Source organism: Oncorhynchus gorbuscha, linkage group LG17 (assembly GCF_021184085.1).
Source record: "Oncorhynchus gorbuscha isolate QuinsamMale2020 ecotype Even-year linkage group LG17, OgorEven_v1.0, whole genome shotgun sequence".
Classification (NCBI taxonomy): domain Eukaryota; kingdom Metazoa; phylum Chordata; class Actinopteri; order Salmoniformes; family Salmonidae; genus Oncorhynchus; species Oncorhynchus gorbuscha.
In genome coordinates this window covers 51,546,630-51,571,080 of record NC_060189.1, presented here as the reverse complement: position 1 = coordinate 51,571,080, position 24,451 = coordinate 51,546,630, and the positions used below count along the sequence as shown (strand labels likewise).

Here is a 24,451-nt window from a genome sequence, read left to right as displayed (position 1 = left end):
ACAGATACTTTTGCAAAACTAGATGATTACTTCGAGGCCACCTGCCGCAATGCATAGTGCCAACTGTAAAATTTGCGGCCCCCTAGTTCCAGTGAAGTGAAATCTTAACGCTACAGCATACAATGACATTCTAATCTAGACGATTCTGTGCTTCCAAGTTTGTGGCAACAGTTTAAGGAAGGCCCTTTCCTGTTTCAGCATGACAACGCCCCTGTGCACAAAGCAAAGTCCATACAGAAATAGTTTGTCGAGATCAGTGTGGAAGAACTTGACTGGCCTGCACAGAGCTCTGACCTCAACCCCATCAAACACCTTTGGGATGAATTGAAACGGTACAGTACTCAGTAATATATTGTATTTTCCCCAAGCATATGATTTTGTATTCAGGACAAAAAGTAAATTGCTTTGCAAAATGTTTTGCAGTATTACTTCAGCTCTGTGTTAAAATCGAATCAAATTTATTTGTCACATACACATGGTTAGCAGATGTTAATGCGAGTGTAACGAAATGCTTGTGCTTCTAGTTCCGACCATGCAGTAATATCTAACAAGTATTCTAACCGAACAATTTCACAACAACTACCTTATACACACAAGTATAAAGGAATGAATAAGAATATGTGCATAAAAATATATGAATGAGTGATGGCCGAACGGCATAGGCAACATGCAGTAGATGGTATAGAGTACAGTATATACATATGAGATGAGTAATGTAGGGTAAACATTATATAAAGTGGCATTGTTTAAAGTGGCTAGTGAAAAATGTATTACCTCAATTTGTCCATTATTAAAGTGGCAAGAGTTGAGTCAGTATGTTGGCAGCAGCCACTCAATGTTAGTGATGGCTGTTTAACAGTCTGATGGCCTTGAGATAGAAGCTGTTTTTCAGTCTCTCTGTCCCCGCTTTGATGCACCTGTACTGACCTCGCCTTCTGGATGATAGCGGGGTGAACAGGCAGTGGCTTGGGTGGTTGATGTCTTTGATGATCTTTATGGCCTTCCTGTGACATCGGGTAGTGTAGGTGTCCTGGGGGGCAGGTAGTTTTCCCCCTGGTGATGCGTTGTGCAGACCTCACTACCCACTGGAGAGCCTTACGGTTATGTGCGTAGCAGTTGCCGTACCAGGTGGTGATACAGCCTGACAGGATGCTCTCGATTGTGCATCTGTAAAAGTTTGTGAGTGTTTTTGGTGACAAGCCTCCTGAGGTTTAAGAGGCGCTGCTTCGCCTTCTTCGCCATGCTGTCTGTGTGGGTGGACCATTTCAGTTTGTCCTTGATGTGTACACCAAGGAACTTAAAACTTTCCACCCTCTCCACTACTGTCCCGTCAATGTGGATAGGGAGCTGCTCCCTCTTCTGTTTCCTGAAGTCCACAATCATCTCCTTTGTTTTGTTGACATTTAGTGTGAGGTTATTTTCCTGACACCACACTCCGTGGGCCCTCACCTCCTCCCTGTAGGCCGTGTCATCATTATTGGTAATCAAGCCTACCACTGTAGTGTCGTCTGCAAACTTGATGATTGAGTTGGAGGCGTGCATGGCCACTCAGTCGTGGGTGAACAGGGAGTACAGGAGAGGGCTGAGAACGCACCCTTGTGGGTCCCCAGTGTTGTGGATCAGCGGGGTGGAGATGTTGTTACCTACCCTCACCACTTGGGTGCGGCCCATCAGGAAGTCCAGGACCCAGTTGCACAGGGCAGGGTCGAGACCCAGGGTCTCGAGCTTGATGACTGGTTTGGAGGGTACTATGGTGTTAAATGCTGAGCTGTAGTCGATTAACAACATTCTTACATAGGTATTCCTCTTGTCCAGATGGGTTAGGGCAGTGTGCAGTGTGATTGCGATTGCGTCGTCTGTGGACCTATTGGGGCGGTAAGCAATTTGGAGTGGGTCTAGGGTGTCAGGTAGGGTGGAGGTGATATGGTCCTTGACTAGTCTCTCAAAGCACTTCATGACTACGGAAGTGAGTGCTACGGGGCAATAGTCATTTAGCTCAGTTACCTTAGCTTTCTTGGGAACAGGAACAATGGTGGCCCTCTTGAAGCATGTGGGAACAGCAGACTGGGATAAGGATTGATTGAATATGTCCGTAAACACACCAGCCCGCTGGTCTGCGCATGCTCTGAGGACGCGGCTGGGGATGCCGTCTGGGCCTGCAGCCTTGCAATGGTTAACACGTTTAAGTGTTTTACTGACGTTGGCTGCAGTGAAGGAGAGCCTGCAGATTTTGGTAGTAGGCCGTGTTGCAAACAGGGTGCATATTGTGGAATATTTTTTATTCTGTACAGTCTTCCTTCTTTTCACTCTGTCAATTAGATTAGTATTGTGGAGTAACTACAATGTTATTGATCCATCCTCAATTTTCTCCTATCACAGCTATTAAACTCTGTTTAAAAGTCACCATTGGCCTCATAGTGAAATCCCTGAGCAGTTTCCTTCCTCTCCGGCAACTGAGTAAGGAAGGACACCTGTCTCTTTGTATTGATACAACATCCAAAGTGTAATTAATAACTTAACCATGCTCAAAGGGATATCCAATGTCTTCTAAATTTTTAACCAATCTTTGCAAGGCATTGAAAATCCTCCCTGGTCTTTGTGGTTGAATCTGTGTTTGAAATTCACTGCTCAATCTGAGGGACCTTACAGATAATTACATGTGTGGCGTACAGAGATAAGATAGTCATTCAAAAATCATGTTAAACACTATTGTTGTACAGAGTGAGTCCATGCAACTTGTGACTTGTTAAGCACATTTTTACTCCCAAAAGTATATAGGCTTGCCATAACAAAGGGGTTGAATACTTGACTCAAGACATTTCAGCTTTTCATTTATTTATTATTTGTAAAAAAAATCTAAAAACATAATTCACTTTAACATTATGGGGTATTGCGTGTAGGCCAGTGAAAAACAATATATTTAATATATTTTAAATTCAGGCTGTAACACAACAAAATGTGGAAAAAGTCAAGGGGTGTGAATACTTTCTGAAGGCACTGTATGTCTTATATATCACAGTGTCTGGATGCAATATTTTACTCAGGAATATTGAACATTGAAACCTTTTACTCTCGTAATTCCAACTGCATCTGTGGATGTTTTCTGCTGACAACAATCACAATTCATCTTTGTCTTTAATGCAGGGTTTGACTTCAACATCAGAAGCTATCGAGTGGAATGGTTTCTTTCTATGTTCTAGAGTGGGATTGTTTTCTGCTGGTGTGTCCTTAGGTAGCTCTTCTCTAAGAACCTCTTCCTGCAGTGTGTACAGGCTTCTCTCCCCTGTGGACCTTCAGGCTCATGTTCAGCTGGTGATGTCGGGAGAATCCACCATCTGGTGCCTCTTCAAGTGGTCCTGGCGGGAGAATCTCTTATCACACTGGGTACAGCTGAAGGGATTCTCCCCTGTCTGGACCCTCTGGTGGATCTCCACCTTCTGGAGGCAGCTAAAGCCGTTGTTACAGAACATGCAGAGGAACCGTTTCTCTTTAGTATTGCCTGATGTGGCTCCCCCTCCCCGTGATTTGGCCCTTAAGTTCAATACCTGATCGAAAAGGACGTTTGAATCGGAAGGCCCCATCGATGAGCAAACTGGGTCGCAGTCCCTGAACACGTGGAAAGGGGGGGAGTGGGTTGTGAATATTTGGATTTGTCTCTAAACTTTCCCTGTAATCTAAGAAATCTCTGCATTCCATGTAGGAGGAATGTCACCTTCCCTGCCCTTGCCTATCTAGGCACCCTTCAGAGTTACACTACTACTGTACAGGTTCCAATTCCCTCTAGACAGATCAGTCTGTGTCTAAACCCAAGGATATGTTGCCAGGGTCCATCTCTGTAGCGTAAGAACAAGACGGATAATGGCTGCCAATGTCTAATGCATCACTATCCCCACAGGAATTAACTGTCCTCTGGCTCTGCTGAAATACCTGTAAATACTCTGAGCCAGGATCAGACCCAGCCTCTCTGGGTCTGATTTGTGGGAAGATCCGGTGTGTAAGAGCCTTTGTGTTACAGTTAAAGTCTTGGTGTACGTCTCTGACATGAGGACGGTGTTCGCTGTTCCACTGACATTGCACTGGGTCCTGGTCTGGGACATGGTGATGGTGGGGAGGTCCTCCATGGCTACAATGGCATCACTCAGGCCGCTGTTCTAGTCAATGTCTCTGTTGTGTCTTAGGTACTCACCTTCAGTCCTCTCCTGATTGAACCCAGGACCTGCAGCCTCTGCAGATTGACACGAGAAGTTATTATCTGTACATGATTTGAATTGGATAACAATGTCACTGGGAAGTCTCACAAGTACCCCTATGGCAGATAAATAAGGATGAACATGTAAGAAAATTAATAGCTGAGGGGAGCCTTTCTGAAATAAACGAGACACATTTGATGTACAGTAATTTTCTATGTTACACTATGACACCAACCTCTATCACGATAACATGCTAGGTTGAGGTTCCACAACCCTCATCTATAGATATGGGTTGGTCATCTCTCCACATGCTGTGTCGCGCTGGCTTCACAGAGCTCCTGTAGCCTCAAGTGAGATGTCCTTCACCTAAAAGGGTTATTGAGGGGAAAGGAGGTGGTTCAATAATGTACTGTCCACGTAGCGTCGATTTTGACGAGGTAGGTTGCAGCTAATGTCAGAAGTCACTTTTCGTATCAGGTTAGCGGACTTTAAGCAGCTTTGGATACTTAACGTAGCAGGTTACTATAATTAGGTTAATGTTAGGAAGAGTATTAACTGAAATCTCAAAAGTCTCACCGACGAAACTTTTCACATTAGCGGCATGACATTCCTTCTAGACATGACCCACGGCATCCGGCTTCTGAAAAATGTACCTCTTGTCATTCATCTGTATCGGTCGACGATCTTGACTCTACTGGGACGACTGGCGAGGACGCGCTCTCGTGCCACCTTCATTTCCAGGAGCTGTAGTTTCCGCCGCAATCCAGTTCTCTTTCTGGCTTTGAGTTATTTCCAAAGTAAACACTACATAGTCGTCGTGTACGAATTTACAGATCTCAGCCACGGCTGAATTCGCTAGCAGCTCCATGATGGAGGCTATTTGAGTGTGAAAATCCATACAGTTAGCTAACGTTACCTAGATAACATCAAGTTCGGACTCCAACGCGATTTAAATTCTACATGGAGTGATGTTGTGTAGTTTTGAGTTCCAGGATGTTAATAAGTCTAAATATCAACAAAAATGCAACGTGGAAATTGTTATTGGTCATTGTTTACACAGATGTTATTGGTTGGCGGATAAATAAAAAAGTCTATGCGCGCTGTTCTTTGAAATACGGTATTGTTTATTACGTTACACATCAAACCTATTCATGTGCCTTTCCGCATTTGAGGGAGAAAAAAAAGTCTGTCGTCCGTAAAACGGAAACCGATAAGTGGTCTTCTTCTTCGTGGTTTAACCGCGGTTGGCATCAAATAAATGTTGCATTGCCGCCACTTACTAGACTGGATTACAACTCACTTATACAGTTCGACAAAAACAACAACACGGGAGTTACACATGGGATAAACAAACGTACAGTCAATAACACAATAGAAAAATGAAAGGATGGGACACCACCACTTAACACACCCTGTAACTCTTCTGATGTCAAATCTTGTACACACAACTACCTCTGCAGCTGCCACCACAACCTGCATTTTCTGAGACTTACGTTCCATCCATGCAGTACAGCTGATAATCATTGCTATAAATGCAACAAAAAAAACATATTACTGACACATATCACTTGTTGGTTTATCCTTCTGTAATGGTACAGAACTACTATTCACACCACTGCTCTCAGGACCCCTCCCCCCGACTCCTCTTCCTCTACTTTCTTCACTGCCTCAGCATATGACAACTTCTACACTACTCTAACCTTGGAAACCTCAACCTGCCTCTCTCGCACGGGACATTTCTAACCTGATTTTAGCCTACTTTGTAAATGTTTTCTTCTTCTTGAACTGCACTGTTGCTTAAGGGCTTGTAAGTCAGCATTTCACGGTAAAGTCTACCTTTGTTGTATTTGGCGCCTGTGGCAAATAAAGTTTGATTTGATGGGCACCGCTACAATTAACACATACCACTACTTTCCCCAATGCTACACATTCCTTTGTCTCATGCCCTTCTGCACACTTCTCACACCTAGGATCCTCCCTCCTACACATTGCTGCCATATGCCCATAAGCTTGACACCTGTAACAACGTAATGTATTCGGCACAAAAGCTTGTACGGGATAACGTATATATCCTAACATCACTTTGTCGGCCAAAGACAACATAAAAACTTAAAAGAACAGACAATGACTGTTTCATCACTCAAGCCACCCTGTCTGTGCGACGAGCATCACAACCACTGGGCATCTTCCCCTTCAGTTGGTCAACTTTTACATTTACTGCTACCCCGGTGATCACTCCTTTCAATGGTGCCCTTTTCTTGAGAGCAAAACAATTAAATTCATTTCTTGCCCCCATTTGTTTAACTTGGGAGCACCTTCTCCCTCTTACAAGCAGAAACACAAACAATTATCACAAGACAACTTCTGGTTACCCTCATCGATTCCCACAGCACCCAACTCTGTTTTCACCCACCCTGAAACCACAAATGGATCAGCCAAAAGGGTCCACTTTTCCCAAAAACTTCACTCCTACTGCCACAGACTCATCTTTATCCTGACCCTAAGTGCAAGCCTCTGGCTCAGAGTACTTCACCACACCTACAACCTCTGATACTTTGACCTTATTCACTTCTATTTCTCCTCCTGTCTTCAGCTCTCTGCTTACACTTTCTACAATTATTCTTTAACAAACCTTCCCTTTTTCTGCCATTTTGAACAGACTCAAGCTCGCTGTATTCCTCCCTCTCTCTCTTAGACCTCCTCTGCCTCTCTTGTTCCCTCCATTCCTCCTCCGTATTCCAAGTATATGTCTCCTTATGATAATACTGCACTTTTTCTGACATAGATGTTGTTCTTGCCTTGTGCCTTGTCAAGGGACGCCATTTAACCGTCTGTCACAATCTCCGGACAATCAACACGAACCCCTCGGGATGTAGCGCTCAACAGTGCATACCACTTATAAAGCAGCTGCTTCGTCTTGATGTTATTCTTTATCAAAGCTACCGCAACGCTTTTCTATTTCAAACAAGCGCACTCTTCCAACCACCATCCACCCGGGTGCGCCTTCCGTCCTAGGATAAGTGGTCAAGGACTTATGAATTCGTTATAGTCGAAAGGAAGTGTCCTCCCCTCCTTGATAGTCTTTTTGAAATCTACCATGCAACTTTTGAATCAGCTTTTGTTTTGTTGGTGGAGAAAAGCATGCAGATGTTTAAAAACAAATATGCTACTTGTGTTTTATCTTGCACAACTAACTTAATTATCACTTTACCCATTTATTTTGGGATCCAGCCCTAAACATAATTTGCCTCATGATCCGCGAATACGGAGAAGCAGTCTAATTTCATTCAAGCGCATTTTCGTCCACATTACCTCTCTTCGATTACCTTTGACCTTATTCAAAAGGAGGCCGGAGGAGAGAGGATGCAGGATTTGCTCAAAACCAATTGAGAAAAGGCCACGATCAGTGTCTTTCAAGCTCAGAGCAGACTTGTATAGGAAAATTACCGTAAATGACCTAAAGAGAATGGTTGGCTAGATCCAATCGGTGGTAAGGATAGACACTTATAGGTTCGAAGGATGCCAAGGAGACTAAGTTGCATTTGAATTCTAAATGATAAACAAGCAAATACAAAATCAATACATGAAAGGATAACATGATTTCTCATTTATTAACAGATTTGCTCACCAACAGTAGGGCAAAAAAGTATTTAGTCAGCCACCAATTGTGCAAGTTCTCCCACTTAAAAAGATGAGAGGCCTGTAATTTTCATCATAGGTACACTTCAACTATGACAGACAAAATGAGAAAAAAAAATCAAGAAAATCACATTGTAGGATTTTTTATGAAATATTTGCAAATTATGGTGGAAAATAAGTATTTGATCAATAACAAAAGTTTATCTCAATACTTTGTTATATACCCTTTGTTGGCAATGACAGAGGTCAAACGTTTTCTGTAATTCTTCACAAGGTTGTCACACACTGTTGCTGGTATTTTGGCCCATTCCGCCATGCAGATCTCCTCTAGATGTTGTGATGTTTTGGGGCTATTGCTGGGCAACACGGACTTTCAACTCCCTCCAAAGATCTTTTATGGGGTTGAGATCTGGAGACCGGCTAGGCCACTCCAGGACCTTGAAATGCTTCTTACGAAGCCACTCCTTCGTTGCCCGGGCGGTATGTTTGGGATCATTGTCATGCTGAAAGACCCAGCCAAGTTTCATCTTCAATGCCCTTGCTGATGGTAGGCTTTGTTACTTTGGTCCCAGCTCTCTGCAGGTCATTCACTAGGTCCCCCCGTGTGGTTCTGGGATTTTTGCTCACCGTTCTTGTGATCGTTTTGACCCCACGGGGTGAGATCTTGCATGGAGCCCCAGATCGAGGGAGATTATCAGTGGTCTTGTATGTCTTCCATTTCCTAATAATTGCTCCCACAGTTGATTTCTTCAAACCAAGCTGCTTACCTATTGCAGATTCAGTCTTCCCAGCCTGGTACAGGTCTACAATTTTGTTTCTGGTGTCCTTTGACAGCTCTTTGGTCTTGGCCATAGTGGAGTTTGGAGTGTGACTGTTTGAGGTTGTGGACAGGTGTCTTTTATACTGATAACGAGTTCAAACAGGTGCCATTAATACAGGTAATGAGTGGAGGACAGAGGAGCCTCTTAAAGAAGGTCTGTGAGAGCCAGAAATCTTGCTTGTTTGTAGGTGACCACATATTTATTTTCCACCATAATTTACAAATAAATTCATAAAAAATCCAACAATGTGATTTTATGGATTTTTTTTCTCATTTTGTCTGTCATAGTTGAAGTGTACCTATGATGAAAATTACGGGCCTCATCTTTTTACGTGGGAGAACTTGCACAATTGGTGGCTGACAAATTTATTTTTTGCCCCACTTTATTTCTTTGTAGAAAACTAACTATTGTTCAATCCTGGTAGTTAATTGCACTCACCTGGTGTCCTAGGTCTGAATTAGTCCCTTATTAGGAGAATATGAAGACCAGAAGGGTTTTGGCCCTCCAGGACTGACATTGAACAGCGCTGAGGGACTTAGTAATCCAAAAAACCCTCTAACCCCAAGACACTTCACATGATAACCATGTCAGCTAAAGGATGGTTCCCAGATATCCTGTGTACATCTCAAGCCACACTACTATGATTTCTCCCCATAGTGGACACTTCTATGTTTGATAAGGTTACTCTGGAAGGAGAAGCTCTTGTAACACAGCTTGCACATAAACGGCCTCTCCTTGGTGTGAACAGTCTGGTGCTGCTTCACATAGTTTGCATGAGCGAAGCGCTTCCCACATGTGGGGCAGGAGTACGGCTTGTCTGCGTCCGTCTTAATGCTCGGCCTCCCACGTTGTGACCCAATGACACCAGATGAGGTGGAAGCAGGAGCCAATTTAGAGCTACCTCCTTGACCTCTAGCCATTGTTTGGGTGTTGTTGTGTTCTGTGTTATAGGCTACGTACCTCTCATGGTGACCGCTCATCCTCACCCTGTCTGCATTCGTGGGGTTACCACGAGGCAGCTGAGGAAGGATAGACCCAGGTCCAGGCCTTCTATTAACCCAGTCACCAGGCATTAGACGAGAACCTGAAGGAGACAGACATCCTGATAGACTACTGCCAGGGGGGTCAACCACCACTCTCTGTGAAAGCTGAAGCCCAGTGTGACCTGCTCTGTTCACCATGGATACTGTGGTGTTTGTATCATAGACCCTCCTGTTCCTATCTCTATCAGCCCCAGGCCCTACTCCATCCCTGCACTGAGGCTGTGAAGAGAAGGGTCTGGGCTGCAGACTGGATCCCTGACTGGAGCCTCTGTCTCTCTGATGACCACCAGGGCTGAGGTTGTTCAGTCCACCTGTCCACTGGTTGTGTTCTGTGTGGTGGTGGAGTCTCTTAACCTCACGTTTGGGTCCTGGTTCCGACTCAGAAAGGAAGAGTGAAGGCTCCTGGTCCAGGATCCTGATCCGGGGCCAGGGTTTGTGATCAGCCTCTTCAGAGGTCCACTCTCTCCCACCAGTAACACTGGATATCAGCAGGTCTTCCTCGACTGCAGACTGCAAAATGAGATTGTGCAGAAAAGTGTAAAGGTTTATATAATAAACTCTGCTGAACCCACAGAAACATTACATGATATTATAAACTGTTAACCACAGTCAAGCCCATCTCTAATACTGTGATATAAGTACCTAACAATATGGAGCCATTGGAGTTTATTATTAAAACAATTGCATATGTGTTGATTTAAGAATGAAGTATGTTTTGGTTCGACTGAGATAAGGGAAACTCAGTCCCTAAAAATACAAATAAAAAATCAAGTCAGCAGTGTCAATTTTGTGTTTCATTTCAACAAAATAGCCATATGCTCACATAACTTTGAAGTAAAGTACTTTTATCGCACAAAACGATACGTGACAAGTAAAATATACACTGCTCAAAAAAATAAAGGGAACACTAAAATAACACATCCTAGATCTGAATGAATGAAATATTCTAATTAAATACTTTTTTCTTTACATAGTTGAATGTGCTGACAACAAAATCACACAAAAATTATCAATGGAAATCAAATTTATCAACCCATGAAGGGCTGGATTTGGAGACACACTCAAAATGAAAGTGGTAAACCACACTACAGGCTGATCCAACTTTGATGTAATGTCCTTAAAACAAGTCAAAATGAGGCTCAGTAGTGTGTGTTGCCTCCACGTGCCTGTATGACCTCCCTACAACGCCTGGGCATGCTCCTGATGGCCTTGTGGATGGTCTCCTGAGGGATCTCCTCCCAGACCTGGACTAAAAGCATCCGCCAACTCCTGGACAGTCTGTGGCGCAACGTGGCGTTGGTGGATAGAGCGAGACATGATGTCGCAGATGTGCTCAATTGGATTCAGGTCTGGGGAACGGGCGGGCCAGTCCATAGCATCAATGCCTTCCTCTTGCAGGAACTGCTGACACACTCCAGCCACATGAGGTCTAGCATTGTCTTGCATTAGGAGGAACCCAGGGCCAACCGCACCAGCATATGGTCTCACAAGGGGTCTGAGGATCTCATCTCGGTACCTAATGGCAATCAGGCTACCTCTGGCGAGCACATGGAGGGCTTTGCGGCCCCCCACACCATGACTGACCCACCGCCAAACCGGTCATGCTGGAGGATGTTGCAGGCAGCAGAACGTTCTCCAGGGCGTCTCCAGACTGTCACGTCTGTCACATGTGCTCAGTGTGAACCTGCTTTCATCTGTGAAGAGCACAGATGAAAGCAGTGGCGAATTTGCCAATCTTGGTGTTCTCTGGCAAATGCCAAACGTCCTGCACGGTGTTGGGCTGTAAGCACAACCCCCACCTGTGGACGTCGGGCCCTCATACCACCCTCATGGAGTCTGTTTCTGACCGTTTGAGCAGACACATGCACATTTGTGGCCTGCTGGAGGTCATTTTGCAGGGCTCTGGCAGTGCTCCTCCTTGAACAAAGGCGGAGGTAGCGGTCCTGCTGATGGGTTGTTGCCCTCCTACGGCCTCCTCCACGTCTACTGATGTACTGGCCTGTCTCCTGGTAGCGCCTCAATGTTCTGGACACTACGCTGACAGAGACAGCAAACCTTCTTGCCACAGCTCGCATTGATGTGCCATCTTGGATGAGCTGCACTACCTGAGCCACTTGTGTGGTTTGTAGACTCTGTCTCATGCTACCACTAGAAGGAAAGCACCGCCAGCATTCAAAAGTGACCAAAACATCAGCCAGGAAGCATAGGAACTAAGATGGGGTCTGTGGTCACCACCTGCAGAACCACTCCTTTATTGGGGGTGTCTTGCTAATTGCCAATAATTTCCACCTGTTGTCTATTCCATTTGCACAACAGCATGTGAAATTTATTGTCAATCAGTGTTGCTTCCTAAGTGGACAGTTTGATTTCACAGAAGTGTGATTGACTTGGAGTTACATTGTGTTGTTTAAGTGTTCCATGTATTTTTTTGAGCAGTGTATTTTCTAACTATGTTAATGCGACCAGGTAGAAGTTTGGGGTCAGACCCTGCCCTAGCTACTACGGGAAGGTTAAAGGTAAACAGTATGGCACACGGCAGTCTCTCTTATTTGGTCAACACTGTCCACGCTTTGCTAACAGCGGGTTATTCAAGCAGTGTTGCGTGCAGTTAGACAAGAGCTACAACCGAGAGACGGGGATATAGTGTTTGTGTGAGAACCTGCGTTGCTGTGTTAAAGAACTGTTCTGGACATTACATTGACTATTGTAATGTAAATGAAATAAATGGCATGCACCATTTCTCTCAAAAGGGAAGACTGATAGCAAGTGTGTGTAACCAGCCCTTTTGAGTCCTTCCGTGTGGGTTACAGATAAGAAACGGTATGTTACTTCTGCTGATTGTATTGATTTTTGTAAAAGCTCACTGGTAGTGATTGTCAACCGTTTGTCTGCCGACAGTGCCTCTGAACAGTGTCGACAGTCAATTATATTTTGTATTCACACAGCAAAGACCTTGATGTCGTCTGCCACTCAGCCTTGTTACAATTCTCCAAATCAGAAGGTGGCAGTAGCATTGCTTGGTAACGGATGTCCCGTCTGTGTTAAGTTATGGTCTAGATTCCAATGTTTGCTAACTAGCTGTGCTAATGTTGATGTTTGTTGTAGAAAGCCCTTGTTGATACTAGCCAGACGGTAGATAACTACCTCGTAATCACTCTCCATAATCCCATACTACCAGTACCAGCCCATGGCCAAATGTTTAAATATCTAGTTAACGTTAGCATATTCGCAAGCTAGCACAGCATGGCTAGCTAAGGACACTGCACTAACACAGGCAGCTGTTTCATGGAAACTAATCCATTGTGATTGAATTATGTCAATACTAGCTACATCACGCAAAGCTGCCACAACTGTCAGTGAGAGTGTCCATGGATTGAGTCTTTGAATGAAGAGATTGAGATACAACTGTCCTGTTTGAGTGTTTTTCTGCAGCGAACTGATAAGACGAGCGACCCAGGGATGCGTGTGCTTTGGGGGACCTTTAACAGACTGTGACTGGCAGAACGGGCGTTGTATGTGGAGAATGAGACCTGCAGTAGATATCTCAGATAGGGGGGAGTGAGGCCGAAGAGGGTTTTATAAATGAGCATAAACCGCATTGCGTCTGTGCACTTAGCCAGAAACCATCCTATAGCTTACATTGCATTGGAAGTCTGGCTCATGACATTTAACCATGGATGTACAGAGAATGTGCCACATTTTCTTACCCCTTTTGTTGTCACACATTTTAGCTCCCCCAGTTCGTGCTCTTGGATTGGCTCAAAGTCAAGTTGTTGGCCAATGAGGAGCATCACAATTCTACAAGTAGAAACCGCAGGTTCGTCGCTACCGGGTCGGCATACAGCAGGTAACGCTTTTGTTCTAGCAAGAGGAGAAACGGCCTCCCACTGTGATAAATACCTATCGGAAGTGTTCTCAGTGCGTTTCATGCTTAACCAATTGCATTTCCATCTTTAAATCATGCATTGTAGCCATGCTGTATTTCTTACATTGTGTTCTGTTCTGGTTTCACATTTGGCCTTTCTCAGTTTCTTAGACCTGAATAACTAACTATATGAGCTATAATAGTGACTCAAACTCTATATGAATGAAGCATTTTACCTAAATCATGTGAACCTGATCTGCTCCTATACAGACCTATTGATACACTTTGCTCTTCTGTCGTAATAAACTATTTTTATAAAAAGGGAAACTGGTCTCTGCCTCTAAACGAGGGACAACCGGAGTACATTCTTGATATTACGTAAACTTTTCTGTACCTTCGCTTTAATAAAATACAATTTAGAATCCTTTGGAATATATTTAACATTTCACACACATTTATGTCATCTTTACTTTATGTCAAGTAAAAATGACACTTAATAAGTGAAGCATTCTTACAGACACAATCACACCAGCTCTACCTCATCATACACATTCTTTCCTCAGTTCACCTCATCCAGTTCCCTGTACATCCACAAGCAACAGAATTAACTACAAAGTAACTGTCACGACTTCCGCCGAAGTTGCCTCCCCTGCCTGTTCGGGCGGTGCTCGGCGGTCGTCGTCACCGTCCTACTAGCCACTACCGATCCCTTTTTCGTTTGTCTGTTGGTTTTGTCCTATTAGTTTCACCTGTGTGTATTTTAGTTTAATTAGCGTCCTTATATTTAGTAGGTTGTCCCGCCCTTGTTTTGTGCGGGATTGTTTTTTGTATTCCTGTTATTTGGTGGTGTTCATGTGTTTTATTCTCCGGACTATTTTGGTCCTGTGTTTGGGTTAGAATATTTATTCACCCTGTGTGTTGGGTTGACCGTCGTTTTGTGCACCGGAGAATAAACTGTCTAATAACTGAAACCTACTCTCTGCGCCTGATTCCACCCACCTTAGTAATTCGTGACAGTAACTAGTACTACATTACTATAGATGGGCCGTGTGCATTTTCTGCTGGTGTATCCTGAGGTAGCTCCTCTCTGAGAACCTCTTCCCGCAGTGTGAACAGCCTCTCTCCCGTGTGGACCTTCGAGTGCTTCTTCAGCTGGTGCTGGCAGGAGAACCTCTTCGCACACTGGGGTGCAGCTGTAGGGTTTCTCCCCTGCCACATCAGGACAAGTGTGAAACACTGGCAGCTGAAAGGTTTAGCCCCCGTGTGCATCCCCTGGTGGATCTCCACCTGTTTGGGGAAACCGAAGGCTTTCCCACAGAATGAACACGCTTCTCTTTGCCACCGGATCTACTGATAGCGTCACTACTACTGTCATTTGTCAATGAGCTTGTGTAGCCTTTTAGTGTTGAGGCACTGGCATTGTCTGAGGTCTGGTTTAACATTAGGAGAGTGTGAGGAGGACGAAGGCCAGGGAATGTCTGTGTTGTCACAGGGTCTGTGTTCCAGTTGATAGATCCTATAGAAGGCAGGCTGAAGGCAGCACCTGTTAGGGGGTTAACCTGAGGCCCAATCTGTCTCTCTGAATCACAACTATAGGAGCAGGATGGAGCATCGCTAGCAGAGTCTGTATCTGTTCTCTCCTGCCGCATAAGGACACCTCCCCGACCCTGCAGACCAAATCTACCCCTTGTCCTGGTCACAGCCAGTCTGTTGTCATGGAGTCTTAAGATCGGTTGTGGTTTTGTGTTTGACTGTCTGTTTCTGGTTGTGGTTAACAGTGTTGTTCCCCAGCCCAGTGTTGAGGACACTGTCCCATCCACTGACCTCCACTATGTCGCCTCTGGTCCTGACCTGCTCAGTGATGTTGTCCCCTGGGCTCTTGGCTGCACCGGCCTGGGAATCCAAGCTGGCCGCCCAGTCTCCTCTACTAGCCTCCAACCAAACACCTGCAGGAAGAGGTTAGAAAATACACTTTACAAACATGACAGGGAAAACTCCCTTTATTTTGGTCAATTAACTGGTCAAGTTCAGACATTATAATGTGTGTTTTTGTATGTAAAAATACGTTATATTGATTTCATTTTATGAATGAGGAGAGCCAGGCAGGCGCATCACTATTCCTTTTGAAAATCTATTACTGTATGTAGACTATATGCATTGTTTTATATCAGTTCTTTAAATTGAACCTTTATTTAACTAGGCAAGTCAGTTAAGAACAAATTCATATTTACAATGACGGCCTAGGAACAGTGGGTTAACTGTGTTCAGGGGCAGAACGACAGATTGTCATCTCAGGGATTCGATCCACCAACCTTTCGGTTACTGGCCCAACGCTCTAACCACTAGGCTACCTGCCGCCCAGATAGTGAGAAGGTCCCTCCAGCAGTGATGAGGGATGAGCCTTGCATAGAAGCGATGCCACCTGTCGGAAAGCAATGTGCTATATGTAATTCTCCCTTACCTTGCTCCCCCATATTTAGTCCACTCAGCAGGTTAATGCTCTCTGGTCCATCCTCTATTGTCTCCTCTTTGACCAGCAGGAGATCAAGCTTCCCATCCTCCATGTCTACTGACTGTAAGAGATACAGAATGAGAGGATGTTGGATCAAGAAATCAGATATGAGCATCCAGCTTTGGAGCATCTTCTGATTGGGAAATGAGGGATTGATATGAGTACTATGCAACTATGTAAGTTAATTTGATACGATGCAAACATATTAATTGATTTGATTAATTTACTCTTAAATGGTTTGATAATTCAAAGGCATAGTTGCACATTTAACACATAATTCATAAAGACGCGGCCCCGTACCCACAAAGAGTGCTGATCTAGGATCTTTCCATATAGTCTTATTCATTATGATCTACAAGGCAAAACTGATCGTAGACCAGTCCTCCTACACTAAGAGTCTTTGTGGATTCGGGCCCTGACCTAATATAATTCAGACAGTAGTTTACAGTGGGCTCACCTCAGGAAGACTGTGTGTGGTCCTGTGCTGCTCAGCTGGTTCTTCTGTGGGTTCATCAGGTGTAGTCTGGTTGTCCTCCATGACCATGGTCCCCTCAGTGTTCCCCAGACCCTCCTCCTTCACCAGCAGCACCTCTGGACCTTCATCCTCCTGGAAGAGACAGGTGATACAGATTACACAGACATACATACACTCCCTCAGGTACGTACACACAGATAAACACACTTTCAACATGGAGTGTTTATCCCTCCCCACTACGTTTGAGTCCTATACTGTAGTTAGTGACTTCATTGTTCTTAAACCCATCATGGTGGACATAAATATGATGTGGGCAAAAATAAGTCAGCTATGATAAGTTCAAAGTCATCAGACAAATCTGACTAAACTATTTTGACGTGTACAGTAGGTGTTTGTTAGTGTGTGGGTGTGTGTAGCTATATTTAGTGTATATTGGTTATAAAGCCCTATCAGTGTATGCAGAATAGGGTGAGATCAGATGTGATGTATACTAAAGAGTCTCAAGGAAAGTCTTGGAATTAAAAGTCCCATTTTGTGTTTATTAAACAAACAGGTTTTAAATACACCATCTGAAAACCACACATATGCGTTTGAACAAAAAAATCTGCATGAAGTTGATGAACTGCATTCTTTTTCTCATTAAAGGTATTCTGGGATAAAAAGTAGTTGAATGGAAGTAATGAAATAGGCATTTGTGAACATCATATAGCCTACACAGTACAAACACAATATGTAACATACTTTTTATGCTATACTGTTTGTTATTTTACCTTTACATGTTTATGCCATTTATCCAGAGCGACTTACAGGAGAAATTAGAAATTGCTCAAGGGCAGAGACAGATTTCACACCTAGTCTACTCAGGGAATCGAACCAGCCACCTTTCGGTTACTGGCCCAAAGCGTTTAACTGCCAGGCTACCTGCTGCCCTCTAAATATGACTTATATATTCCACAATGTCTGGGCCTTGCATTTCAACACACTTAGTTGTTGTGGAAATTGACCCACTACTGCGGTTTACTTTGTACATCTACAGTGCCTTCGGAAAGTATTCAGACCCCTTGATCTTTTCCACATTTTGTTAAGTCACAGCCTTATTCTAAAATGGATTAAATAAATACAAATTCTCAGCAATCTACACATAATACCCCCTAATGACAATGTTATTAAATAATACCTTATTTACATTAGTATTCAGACTATTTGCTATGAGACTCAAAATTGAGCCCAGGTGCATCCTGTTTCCATTGATAATCTTTGAGATGTTTCTACAACTTGATTGGAGTCCACCTGTAGTAAATGCAATTGATTGGACATGATTTGGAAAGCCACAGACCTGTCTATATAAGGTTCCACAGTTGACAGTGCATATCAGAACAAAAAACAAGCCATAGAGCTCCGAGACAGGCACAGATCTGGGGAAGAGTACCAAAAAATGTCTACAGCATTGAAGGTCCCCAAGAACACAGTGGCCTCCATCATTATTAAATGGAAGAAGTTTGGAACCATCAAGACTCTTCCTAGACCTGGATGCCAAGGCAAACTGAACAATCGGTGGGGGAGGGCCTTGGTCAGGGAGGTGACCAAGAACCCGATGGTCACTCTGACAGAGCTCCAGAGTTTCTCTGTGGAGATGGTTGTCCATCTGGAAGGTTCTCCCATCTCTGCAGCACTCCACCAATCAGGCCTTTATGGTAGAGTGGCCAGACGGAAGCCACTCCTTAGTAAAAGGCACATGACAGCCCGCTTGGAGTTTGCCAAAAGGCACCTAAAGACTCTCAGACCATGAGAAACAAAGATTCTCTGGTCTGATGAAACCAAGATTCAACTCTTTGGCCTGAATGCCAAGTGTCATGTCTGGAGGAGACTTTGTACCATCCCTACGGTGAAGCATGGTGGTGGCAGCATCATATTGTGTTGTTCTTTTTTCAGCGGCTGGGACTGGGAGACTAGTCAGGATCAAGGCAAAGAGGAATGGAGCAAAGTACAGAGAGGTTCTTGATGAAAACCTGCTCCAGAGTGGAAGGTTCACCTTCCAATAGTACAAGTCTCTGAATGTCTGAGTGGCCCAGCCAGAGCCCGGACTTGAACCCGATCGAACATCTCTGTAGAGAACTGAAAATAGCTGTGCAGCAACACTCCCCATCCAACCTGACAGAGCTTGAGGGGATCTGCAGAGAAGAATGGGAGAACTCCCAAAATACAGGTGTGGCAAGCTTGTAGGGTCATACCCAAGAAGACTTGACACTGTAATTGCTGCCAAAGGTGCTTCAACAAAGTACTGAGGAAAGGGTCTGAATACTTATGTAAATGTAATTTTTGTTTTTATTTTTAATAAATTCGCAAAAATGTCTAAACCTGTTTTTGCTTTGTCATTATGGGGTATTGTGTGTAGATTGATGAGGGGGAGAAAACAATTTAATCAATTTCAGAATAAGGCTGTAACCTAAAAAAAATGTGGAAAAAGTCAAGGGGTCTGAATACTTTCCGAAGGTACTGTACATCATCTTGCCGAGTCTACCTTTAATACAGGGTTTGACCTAAATGTCAGAAGTTATCGAGTGGAATGATTACTTTCTATGTTATAGAGTGGAATGGTTTTTCTGCAGGTGTATCTTGAGGTAGCTCCTCTCTGAAAACCTCTTCCCGCAGTGCGTACAGGCAAACGGCCTCTCTCCCGTGTGGATCTTCAGGTGCATCTTCAGATGGTCCTGGCGGGAGAACCTCTTCTCACACTGGGGACAGTTGTAGGGTTTCTCCCCTGTGTGGACCCTCTGGTGCCTCTTCAGGGTGCCAGCTTCGGTGAAGCACATGTGACACTGGGTACAGCTGAACCGTTTCTCTTTACTATTGCCTGATGTGGCTCCCCCTCCCTGAGCCTGGGCTCTATCCCTGTCATTTGAGTTCAAAACCTGATGGAAAAGGACGTGGCTGTGTAAATCGGAAGGGCCCATCGATGTGGACACTGGGTCGTGATCCCTGAACAAGTGTAAAGGAGAGTGGGTCGTGACATTTGGATTTGTCTCTAAGCTTTCCCTGTAATCTAAGAAATCTCTGCCCTGTGAGTGTCCATCTCCTAGGTTACTATCTGCATTCCATGTGGGAGGAACATCACCCTCCAATTTCATAGTCACTTCATCTACGACTAGACCCTCCCCTTTCTTATCTAGGCACCCTTCAGAGTATACACTACTACTGTAACGGTTCCAGTCCCCTCTAGACAGATCAGTCTGTATCTCTAAACCCAAGGGCATGTTGCCAGGGTCTAGCTCTGTAGAGTAAGAACACGACGGATCATCACTGCCAGTGTCTAAAGATTCACCAAGCCCACTTGAATGAACCGTCCTCTGGCTTTGATGAAATACCGGTAAATAGTCTGAGCTGGGGGCAGGAGGAACGCCCAGTCTCCGCACCCCCAGTCTCTCTGGTTCTGATCTGTGGTCAGATCCTGTGTGTAAGAGCCTGTGTGTTACAGTTAAAGTCTTGGTGTCTGTCGCTGACTTGAGAACGGCGTTCTGCGTTCCACTGACCTCCGTGATGCTGTGTCGGGTCCTGGGCTGTGCTGGGGCAGTGGTGGGGTTCTCCGTGGCTACATGGGGCGCACCAGACTCTCCAGTCTGGATGTCTCTGCTGTGCCGTGGGTCCTTCTCTCCTTCAGTCCTCTCCTGCTTGACTCCAGAACCTGCAGCCTCTGCAGCTGCAGACTGACAAGAAAAGAGGAGGTTATTATCAGTACAACGGTTGAATTGGATAAGAATGTCGTAAGGGAGTCTCACAAACTCCCATATGGCAGATAAATGAGGACGTACATGTAAGCAAGTGAATAGCTGGGGACACATTTGATTTACAAAGTAACTGTCATTTTTAATGCAACACTATTCCACTGACCTCTATCACGATAATGTGCTGGGTTGAGGTTCCACTCCCCTCATCAACAGTGATTGGTTGGTCATCTCTCCATGTGCTGTGTCCTGCTGGCTTCACAAAGCTCCTGTGGCCTTCAGTGAGATGTCCTTCACCTGAGACAGTGATTGGGTGAAAATAGGTGGTTAGGTTAGCTACTATCTGCTCCAAGGTATAGACCCCTTTCTGTGTTTGCAATTTGGTTGCAGAACTCGCGGGAGTTAGATGAAAGACCTTTTCATTTTGGAGAGATTTCTATTCTTCAGTAGCTCTTCAACAAAGTGTGCCAAGCCTGCCCTAAAAAGTGGATTTGTCTCCATCCTCCCAACATTCATGACATACTTTGTTTAGGAGCTAGTCTGGGTACCAATCTTCGTAGCTAACATTCCACTCCTGTCATTTTCCAAAGCTTTTGGGCAATCTCAACATTTATTATGCAGCCGGACAGCGGCGGTCCTCCACAGAGCAAAACTATTGTACCCCACGGAGGGAGCTACTGGCAGTAGTGGAGTTCACTACACACTTTCGTCAATTCCTGCTCGGAAGACCCTTCATCGTGCGAACCGACCACAGCAGTCTTCGGTGGCTCATAAGGATGAAGGAACCAGAAGGTCAACTGGCGAGGTGGTTCGAGAAGCTTGGGGAGTATAACTTCAAGGTCATACATCCAGGACGCCACCGCATATGCTGACGTCCTGTCCAGGAGGCCCTGCTGCCAGACTTGCCCCTGCACTTACAGGACCCTACCCAGAACAATGACCGTTTCAGGTACCAGGAAGTGCAGTCTGACCACGGCCCCAGTATAGCAGATTTACGCTGTGGAAGATACGTCTGTGGAGCGCCGCTCAGTGGGGGTAGGATAAGACCCCTGCCCACACTCCCTGGAGATTCTGGATCTGCCTTCGATGTGGAGTCGGGTCATCGGGACAGTGAAGATGAAACGTTGCGTAAGTCGTGCATATCCACTGGCCTCGCGCTCTTCCAACCTCTCTCTATTCCTCTTATAGCTCCTGAACTAGTTGCCTATCCCAAATGTGTCCCAGAGATAGATGTATAGTTTGGTCACTTATTGAGCAACTCAAAAATATATCTTTCTATATTTCTATATCTATGTTAAGGGATTTTTATCAATAATGACTAAATTATGTATACATTTCAATCGAAACTATACTAAACAGAATACTATTATGTTACTGTATGGATGTATGAATCTTATAATCATAGTACTGAATATAATGTGTGTAATTATAATCAAGAATTAGAACAAAGACGTTCTGTTCCTTGTTAGAAACTAATGGAGCTATCGTCAGACTGGCTGGAATGCTGTGTTCCTTACGAGACATCCTGTCTCTACACAGGGAGGGGAGAGACCTTGGGCTGGTAGTAAATTATTTAACAGGTGGTGGATGATGTGGGAAGGCTTGTGAACTATACTGCCATTGTATCAGAGTGGAGTAGGGACAGTTTAAAACCTATGACGTCATTTTTAGTTTATAACCTGTTGTAAACTGTACCATGATCAGTACTCTCGAGAATAAACGCTATTGATTGATTTTGAGACTGGCCTCTGTCCATTTTATACAAATAAGTATCTTACAAATTCTTACGAATGGGCAGAGTGTTTAATTGAATTGTTTAATAATGATATAGGAATCTAATTCCTTTAACAATCTACAGTACCAGTCAAACATTTGGACACACCTACACATTCCAGGGTTTTTATTTATTGAGACTATTTTCTACATTGTAGAATAATAGTGAAAACAAACTATGAAATAACACACATGTTGTAACCCAAAAAATATGAGTTTCTTCAAAGTAGCCATCCTTTGTCTTAATATCTTTGCACACTCTTGGCAACTTTTGACGGGTACTGTATATTTGAGGAAAGAAGCACCTTGCTCTTGCTTGCTGGATATAAAATAGGCTACAGCATTCACACAATGAACTGGCGGGGGGATTTGAATGGTGAGAGCTTCTCTGGTGTGATGTGATCACATTGGCTTGTTATAAAGATGCAACAATGGGGAATCCTCTCTTCTCCAGGCACCCAATGTTTATGTTTACAATAAAATGTATTACATTAGAATGCCCAATGTTTCTAATGAAATGTATTGAAAATGAAATACAGAAATCTCATTTACATAAGTTCACACCCCTGAGTCAATACATATTATCACCTTTGGCAGTGATTACAGCTGTGAGTGTTTCTGGGTAAGTCTCTAAGAGCATTGCACACCTGGATTGTACAATATGGTTGAATCTTTGTTTGAAATTCACTGCTCAACTGAGGGGCCTTACAATTACCAGTATGTATGGGGTACAGAGATGAGGTAGTCATTCAAAAACCATGTTGGACACTTATTGCACACAGAGTGAGTCCATGCAACTTATGTGACTTGATAAGAACATTTTTACTCCTGAACTTATTTAGGCTTGCAAAGGGGTTGAATGCTTCTTGAGTCAAGACATTTCAGCTTTTCATTTTTAATGAATTTCAACTAAACAAAATAATCCTTGACGGTATGGGGTATTGTGTGTGTGTGGGCCAGTGACACAATCTCTATATAATACATTTTAAATTCAGGCTGTAACAAAACCACATGTGGAAATAGTCAAGGGATGTGAATACTTTCTGAAGGCACTAATAGCTGAACAGTGAATGCTATTGAAGAGCTATTGAAGACTGAAATCCGAAAATAATAAATAATAATAATTCAACAACGAAAAAAGGGGTGGATTTTTCTCCCTCTGATTCAGAATATAGTCATTTCTTAGTTATGGCAGCTTTGTTTAATCCGAAATCGTATTATCTCATGCTTGGTAGCTATTGACGAGAGAGAACCAAATATACACCGAATACCCAATATAAAACAAATTTGACCTGGTCAGTTTGACAGACTAGAATTGGCAAGGATATGAACTAACACTTGACTTCTTGCAAGACATCCAAGTAATCACATCAGAGGAATTATTGCATACTATCCAAACACATGCCCAGAGGGGAACGGGGCAAAATGTACCTCTTGTCATTCCTCTGTATCGGTCGAGGATCTTGACACTTCTGGGGCGACTGCCGAGGACGCGCTCTCGCATTGTCCTCTCTGCGCGCTCCCGTGCCACCTTCAGTTCCAGTAGCTGTAGTTTCCTTCGCAATCCCCTGTTTTCTTTCTGGCTTTGAGTTATTTCCAAACGACACACTGCATAGTCGTCGTCTACGAGTTTACAGATCTCTGCTACAGCTGCATTCGCTAGCACCTCCATGATGGAGGCTATTTGCGTGTGAAAAACCATAACGTTGCCATTACAGTTAGCCATTGTTAGATAACCTTAGCAGCTAGTTAGCGTTACCTAAATAACACATATCAACCAAGTCCTGTCTCTAACGCGAATTAAAGACTGCCTTTGGTAAGTATGTTTTGCTATGAAATTTAATTTGTCTTTAAGTTAATAAATGTCGAAATAAGAACTATAAAATCGCTAAGGCGTTCTTGGTCACTGTTCACTTCCGTTTACTTATTTTTCTTCGTGTGGTTTTACGGCAGACGAGACGTGTTGTTGTGTATTGCCGCCTTACACAGGTCGGAGAGTGAATTGCACATTTCGTTTACAAAACAGTATTGCATAACCACCCAACAAATACAGTGCCTTCAGAAAGTATTCACACCCCTTGACTTTTTCCATAATTTGTGTTTTAATTAATACACACACACAATACCCCATAATGTCAAAATGGAATTAGGTTTATATATATATTTTACAAAAATACATGCGTCCTTCCTAACTCAGTTGCCGGAGAGGAAGGAAACCACCCAGGGATTTCACCGTGAGGCCAATGGTGACTTAAAACAGTTACTGAGTTTAATGGCTGGAAGAGGAATAACTGAGGGTGGATCAACAACATTGTAGTTACTCCACAATACTAACCTAAATGACAGAGTGAAAAGAAGGAAGCCTGTACAGAATACAAATGTTTGGAATAAGGCACCAAAGTAAAACTGCT

General features: G+C 43.9%; 1 protein-coding gene and 1 long non-coding RNA gene across 3 annotated transcripts; both read right to left on the bottom strand.

Moving 5' to 3' along the window:
- Positions 1-2,905: 2,905 nt before the first annotated feature.
- Positions 2,906-7,924, bottom strand: LOC124001683. Its single transcript, XR_006832834.1, has 3 exons — positions 4,767-7,924; positions 4,426-4,556; positions 2,906-4,225 (listed from the first exon to the last, which is right to left on the bottom strand). It is a non-coding gene; the product is annotated as an uncharacterized LOC124001683 (long non-coding RNA).
- A 1,024-nt stretch (positions 7,925-8,948) lies between these two features.
- Positions 8,949-23,968, bottom strand: LOC124001618 (zinc finger protein 205-like). 2 transcript variants are annotated; one of them, XM_046308567.1, is made up of 7 exons: positions 23,472-23,968; positions 20,434-20,564; positions 20,076-20,249; positions 16,528-16,677; positions 16,020-16,131; positions 15,383-15,504; positions 8,949-10,203 (listed from the first exon to the last, which is right to left on the bottom strand). In XM_046308567.1, exons 1-7 carry the CDS (start codon positions 23,764-23,766, stop codon positions 9,289-9,291), a joined length of 1,899 nt encoding a protein of 632 aa, XP_046164523.1. In that variant the 5' UTR covers positions 23,767-23,968; the 3' UTR covers positions 8,949-9,288. The 2 variants fall into 2 exon arrangements, with proteins under 2 accessions (XP_046164523.1, XP_046164524.1); XM_046308568.1 differs by having other exon boundaries at positions 15,410-15,504.
- Between the last annotated feature and the right edge of the window lie 483 nt (positions 23,969-24,451).

Bases quoted from the DNA above. Each gene is read 5' to 3' on its own strand.
- LOC124001618 (XM_046308567.1), bottom strand. From the start codon at position 23,766: ATGGCTAACTGTAATGGCAACGTTATGGTTTTTCACACGCAAATAGCC. The intron at 16,678-20,075 runs GTCAGTGGAACG...TGTCTCTTCCAG, and splicing joins CCCGACACAGCATCACGGAG to GAGGATGAAGGTCCAGAGGT. The intron at 10,204-15,382 runs GTCAGTGGATGG...CTCATTTTGCAG, and splicing joins CCAGAGGCGACATAGTGGAG to TCTGCAGTCGAGGAAGACCT.